Consider the following 6,545-nt stretch of genomic DNA (forward strand, 5'->3'; position numbering starts at 1 on the left):
CCCATTCCCGGCTCATTTTTGAGCTGGATTTGCGTCAGCGCAGACACAAGACGGACGCGCGCGCTCGCCCTTTTTTCTCTCCGGGCCCGCCGGTCGGTGCCACATTGGCCTCTCCACATCCGACAGCACACCTTCGCCCGCCTGTTTCGTCGCCGACGCCGCCGGCCATTTTTTCCGATAGAAAAAAGATACATAGATAGTTCTAGCGTACACAGATAAAAGAAAGATCAACTACTTGTCGCTTTCCGACTCCGACTCGGTAATGTCCTCCTCCGACATCTGAATGTAGGCGTCAGTATACCGCTCGTCCTCGAAATCCCATCCCGATGTTTCTCGTAGCTTCAGTTTCAATTGAGCGGCCTGCTTCTGCGCACGCTTGTCCTCCCGATATGCGGCTCGCTCCATCCTCCTTTACTTGTAGAACTGGCGCTCGTTGACGATGTCCTGCGGGAAGTGTTCGCGCCACACCATCATGGCTTCCACGTCCATTTCGGCGATGGCAAGGCGACGCTGGCGCCTCCGATGGACACGACGATCCTCGTCGGTGAAATGCCGCGGGAGAGGCGCGAGATCCTGCGCCTGCTGGCTCGACACGTCGGGAAAATTCTACTCCCAACGAGGCCTCAGGAGGCGCCACGCCGCCACGTCGTGCGCGTGGGCCGCCTCCTCTACGGTGTCGAAGGTGCCGAGGATGAGGCGTTTCTCGCTAAACTAGATCTCGCAGGAGAAGGCGCCGGAGCGGCGCTCGCGGACTCCGTGAAAATCTGAAGCTCCCAAGCGGCGCATCGACATGGTGGCGCAGAGACGGCGAGGCTAGTGAGAGGGAGCGAGATGAGTGGGCGGCGGACAGAGTGTGGAGGGAGCGCCTTCTTATAACGAGCGCCGGCGCGGCGCGCGTGCGAACCTTTCCCATCGCTGGAGCCGCTTTTTCACCCGGCGCGAACCTTTCCCGCACGCTGGAGCGTCAAAACCAGGGCGACGCATGGCCGGCATGATCTAAAACGCGCACAATCATGAAATGGATCGGCCCGTTGGACACACTGCCGACCCAAATCTAAAAAAGGACGGACAGCGGGCGGGTGGCCGACCGAAACAAACAAAAAGCGAACAAAAGCACCGTCCGTTTAGGTCGGCATACTCTAATAATGTCTCACCGGTGCAACAACAAACATCCAACTAATCATGGCCCGATCCCATTTCGCGGGCCTTTCCGTCCACATGCACGTAACCGCGTGCCGGGCTACCTGGGACTGGGAGCAAGCTAAGCAATTACTCTGAGCTGACGTACGCGAGCAGAGGAGAAGGTTCTATCTTTGCAGACCGGACGCTTTAGCCAGGTCGCCGCCGATCGCGAAGGGCGCGCGGGCTCCAAGTCGTCGTCAAGCCAGACGTGGTCTATATATGGATGTACCTGGTGGCTACTAGTACTAGGCTGTCCGCACCGCCAGCACTATAAAAAGGCTTACCCTGCATGATCCGAGCCACATCCACAGCCATTTCCGAGCCACTGAATCCGCACAGAATTACGAACCCTTGTTGAGCTCGTCCGATTAGCCGCCATGGTTTCATCAATGAAGCAGTACAGAGATCAGGCCGATGCGCCCTCGCCCCTCTCCCTCTCTCTGTCCCTGGGAGTCGTCTCCGACAGCAGCAAGAAGATGCACCGCGGCGGCGCGGACGGTGAGTTCGTGTGCAAGACGTGCAGCCGCTCCTTCCCGTCGTTCCAGGCTCTGGGAGGACACCGGACCAGCCACCTCCGTGGCCGCCACTGCCTCGCGCTCGGCCTCGCTGCGGGGTCCGATCAGCCGGGGACCAAGAAGACGGTGGACCAGAAGCAGGCGCACCGGTGCCACGTCTGCGGGATCGGGTTCGAGATGGGGCAGGCGCTTGGCGGCCACATGCGCCGCCACCGCGAGCAGGAGGCCGCCACCACGGCGCAGGCGCCGCCCGTTCTGCTCCAGCTCTTCCTCTAGCACTGCACCATCGATTTCTCTCAAGTTCAATAGCCAGGCATATCTAGTTCTAGTCCAGATTTACAGGATCACCTATGTGCACGATTTGGTTTGCACATTTGCTGCACAATAGTTGGTCTGCTCGCTCATGTTATTAGGTATATATATGTACATATTTTAGGACTCATTCATTCGTTCATTACTGTTTACTGATATTATCTATACTTTATTGATTCATACATTTATTTTGTTCTACTTGAATCGACTGCGAATTGCGTTAATCCTAATGACGATCTCCGTAACACAGATTTTTTTTTCCTTGAAAAGGAGGCAGGCCGGGTCACGTTGACATACACAATTATTTTTAGTGTAATAAAACTTTTTTTTTATTTAGAACATAGACGTCGGGACGTCTGGCTTTAAATTAATAAAGCTCTCAACATAGGCAGCGTGCACAAACAAACAGACCAAACAAACGGAACCGAAGCTAGTCACCCATGTTCTAAGGCATGCCACAAAAGACAACGACGGCGAAATAAAGTGCATTACATGGCATAACCAGCCAAACTAACGAGCGCGCGGGCTCGGGGGTAACCAAGACCAAAAGGACTGCCCATCCCTATGAGGCAGCTCTCCGAGGTGATGGGGCTCGAGACCCCGAGTAGACGGAGCGAAGACGTGCGATAGCTTGGCGATGAAGATTAGATTCCTGTTGCCTTCCCAGCGGTGCCCACTGCTGCAAGAATAAGATGCATTTGAAGATTACATCAGCGGGGTGAGAGGGGAACACTTCCTTAATAGTAAACTTGTTATGAATATGCCATAAGGCCCATAACATGGCCGAAGCACACGTCCACATGATCCGGCGCAGAGGGCCCTGGATCGAAGATAGGTATGACACAAGCTTAGAGCGTGAGCGTGGATCCCAATCCACCCAGCGGCCTCACGGACCGCGCTCCAAGCAAAGCGCGCCAAAGGACACCGGAAGAACACGTGGTCAGCATCTTCCGCGTCATCACACAAAGCGCAAGGACCGGAAGCAGGGCCATTGCGCTTGGCTATATTGATAGAGGTAGGAAGGCGATCTTGGCATAGTTGCCATAGGAAGACCTTAATCTTAAGTGGGATTCGCGCCTTCCAAAGCCCCGTGGCTGCCATAGGGGCATGGCCGTGGCACAACTCTCTATACAGGGACTTGACAGTGAACTTGTCAGAGCCCAAAAGTCTCCAAGAGACCACGTCTGCGGAGCCCGACAGCCGCACATTCGCTATCAGAGCCCGCGGGCGCTCCCAATCTTCCAGCTCCGGCCCTAAAAGCTCCCTTCTGAAGTAGATAGGGGGCGGAGTGGCACTAAGAGCCGAAGCAACCAGTTGGTTGGGCTCAACCGCGATGGAATAAAGATGGGTAAACTCCGACCAAAGAGGTTGCTGGCCTATCCAAACGTCGTGCCAAAAACGCGTGGAGCGGCCGTTATTAACAGTGAACCTCGCACCCCTGGCGATGTATGGTTTGAGGGATTGGATAGAGGTCCAGAAAGGGGACCCATGAGGTGTTGCCTCAAAGAAATTCCCATGCGGGAAATACTTGGCACGAAGGAGTTCAACCCAGAGGTCGGTCCCTCCCTGGGACAGCTTCCAGACCCACTTGCACATAAGCGCAATGTTCATCAGCTTAGAGTTGATGATCCCAAGGCCCCCTGGGCTTTAGGTCTACAGACGGCTTGCCACTTAACCATGTGGTATTTCCGTTTAGGACCCGCTCCTTCCCAAAAGAAACATGCCCGCGGGGTGTCCATTTTCGTGTGGACCCCATCAGCCATCAAGAACATACCCATGGCAAACATGGATAGGGACGAGAGGCTAGAGTTAGTAAGGATTAGTCTTGCCCCTGAAGACATAAATCGACCTCTCCACGGACAAACTCGGTCCGCCACCTTAGTGTTGAGAGGTTCCCAATCAGCAATCGAGCATTTCTTCTCTGCGATCGGGAGGCCGAGGTAGGTAAACGGAAACTTCCCAAGTTTGCAATTAAGCAAGTTGGCCACCCGCTCACTTTCGGCCACATCCATCCCTATGGACACCACTTCACATTTGTGGAAGTAAATTTTTAGTCCGGACATGAGTTCAAAACACAGTAGGATGGCCTTAACCGTTGCGATACTGTGTTCGTCCAGCTCAAAACGAGAAGTGTCATCTGCATACTGCAGGTGTGACACACCTCCTGGGATCAGATTACCGACCACTCCCCTGATGTGGCCAGTAGATCGAGCTTTGTCTAGCATGGCGCCCAAGGCGTCCGCCACAAAGTTGAAGAGCAACGGTGAGGTTGGGTCCCCTTGACGTAGCCCACGCTTGTTGCGGAAGAAGTTCCCTACTTCTCCATTCACCGCAATCGCTGTTTGGCCTCCCGAGACCAATTGCATCATACGGTGAACCCAAACCGACGAAAATCCTCGATCCAGAAGGATTTGTCGGAGAAACTTCCAGTTCACTCGATCATATGCCTTCTCAAAATCTAATTTCAAAAGAATTGCCGGTTGGCGAGTGCGTTTGAGCGAGTGAACGATCTCTTGGAGGGCCAACGGCCCCTCCAAAATGTTGCGACCACGAATAAAAGCCTACTGGTTACTACTAATAATACGATGAGCTATGGAGACAAGCGCGTAGAACAAGCCTTAGAACAAATTTTAAACGGGACATTGATAAGCGCAATAGGACGAAAAAGTCTAATGTTGTCTGCGCCCTGCACTTTGGGGATAAGAGAAAGAATCCCAAAGTTAAGGCGAGAGATATCTACTGAGCCACGCATGAACCCGTTACAAATTTCGAAAATAGGACCTTTGAGCACTTGCCAAAACCTTTTGAACATCGCCACCGACCACCCATCCGGACCCGGGGCGGTGTCAGTTTTCATCCCAAGGACCGTCTGGTCAATCTCCTGGAGAAGGAAAGTGAGTCCCAAGCCTTCATTCTCCTTGTCCGTGACCCGCAGCGCGGGTTCCCAAACATCCGACCGCAGCCGAGCCCGGGACTCCTCCCTGGAGCCCATCAGCTGGATGTAGAAGTCATAGATGCGATGAATGATGTCCTATTGACACAAAAGGAGCCCCTGCTCAGATTGCAGTCTCAGGATGACGCATTTACGGCGCCGGCCATTAGCATAGGCATGAAAATATTTTGTATTCGCGTCCCCCTTGAGCGTCCACTTCATTCCACCGCGCATAGCGCCAGTACTCCTCCGCTCGAAGGAGGGACTCAACTTGGGCTTCTACAGCGTAGCGTTGAGCCCAGTCTTGCTCCGGGAAGACCTGTGAGTCCGCCGCAGCATCCATTCGGGCGAGGTCCGCGATCAAACGCGCTCGGAGCAACTTATCCTCACGGCCCTGGTTGGCCCCCCAGCCTTTGAGAGCCGCACGCATCCCCGCTCCTGCGGCAATCTAGAAATCCATGGGCCCACGCGTGTGCCTGATCCGGGCAACACAAGTCTCCCACTTGGAGAGGAAGATTTGCTCAAATTCCGGGTGCTCAAACCACACAGTTTCAAAGAAAAAAATGAGGGCTTCATTTTAACCTCTCCTCCCCCGAGGAGAGGATTAAAGGGACGTGGTCCGACCCGATCCTCGTTTCAGTGTGTAGGGAGCACAAGGGAAATAGCATTTCCCACTCCACGGACATAAAAACTCGGTCAAGCACTGACCGAACCGGCGTAAGCTGTTGGTTTGTCGAAGTGTACCGTGCGCCCACGCGGGCCACTTCCCTAAGGGCCATTGATGCTATCGCCTTATTAAACATGGACACCCTTGTCCAGTTCATAATCCCGTTGTTCTTATCCGCTCCCGAACGGATTAAGTTGAAATCCCCACCGACTATCAGTGGCAAGTTACACACACCCAGGGCCGCGACCTTTTCCTGTAGTTCCCCCAAGAACTCATGCGAGTGCGAGTGGTCGGTCGGGCCATAAACCACAATGACCTCCCACTCGCGGAGGGTCGCGCGATGGCGAACGTGTGCCGACACAAAGAAACGACCGGCATCCCACGCCACCACCTTGCAGCAAACATGGCTGATGCCAAGAAGCAGACCCCCCCGAGTGGCCCACCGCAGGCACCCAGTGCCACGCAAAGCGTTCGAGCAGATTGATGGCTAGTAGGTCTCGGTGAGAGAATTCGGCCTTGATGGTTTCCTGCAAGCCAACTACGTCGATATCCTCAACGCGAATGAATTCTTTTAGCTGGGTCCGCCTCCCAACGTGGCCGAAGCCTCGGATGTTCCAGAAGATGAAACACATTTAAATTATGCGATTGCGGAGGCGGACACCGCGAGCGGTAACCGCTTTGGCCACTCGTCGTGTCTTGACAGGACCACGGGCTGAGGGGGACGGTGCAGCCCCTGCTGCTGTGTCCACCCGATCGGGCCGCGCAACAGGCAACAGAGAAGCCCCTGCTTCTTCTTCTACGGGTGCAACGCGGGCCGCCGCTGCCCGGGCGAGCGCGGCCTGCGCGATTTCCTTAGAGCGGATGAGAGACAAGAGCTCTCGAGCCTCACCCTCATCAGACAAATCAACCCCACTATCCGCTAAAATACCCCCTAGAC

General features: G+C 54.7%; 1 protein-coding gene across 1 annotated transcript; it reads left to right on the forward strand.

Moving 5' to 3' along the window:
* The first annotated feature begins 1,451 nt into the window (after window positions 1–1,451).
* On the forward strand, window positions 1,452–2,167 carry LOC119298314 (zinc finger protein ZAT7-like). Its single transcript, XM_037575763.1, has one exon. It carries the CDS (start codon window positions 1,560–1,562, stop codon window positions 1,971–1,973), a length of 414 nt encoding a protein of 137 aa, XP_037431660.1. The 5' UTR covers window positions 1,452–1,559; the 3' UTR covers window positions 1,974–2,167.
* The last annotated feature ends 4,378 nt before the right edge of the window (window positions 2,168–6,545 follow it).

The sequence above is a fragment of the Triticum dicoccoides genome, chromosome 5A, assembly GCF_002162155.2.
Source record: "Triticum dicoccoides isolate Atlit2015 ecotype Zavitan chromosome 5A, WEW_v2.0, whole genome shotgun sequence".
NCBI lineage: Eukaryota > Viridiplantae > Streptophyta > Magnoliopsida > Poales > Poaceae > Triticum > Triticum dicoccoides.

Excerpts from the sequence above, each read along its gene's own strand:
- LOC119298314 (XM_037575763.1), top strand. The coding sequence starts at position 1,560 with ATGGTTTCATCAATGAAGCAGTACAGAGATCAGGCCGATGCGCCCTCG.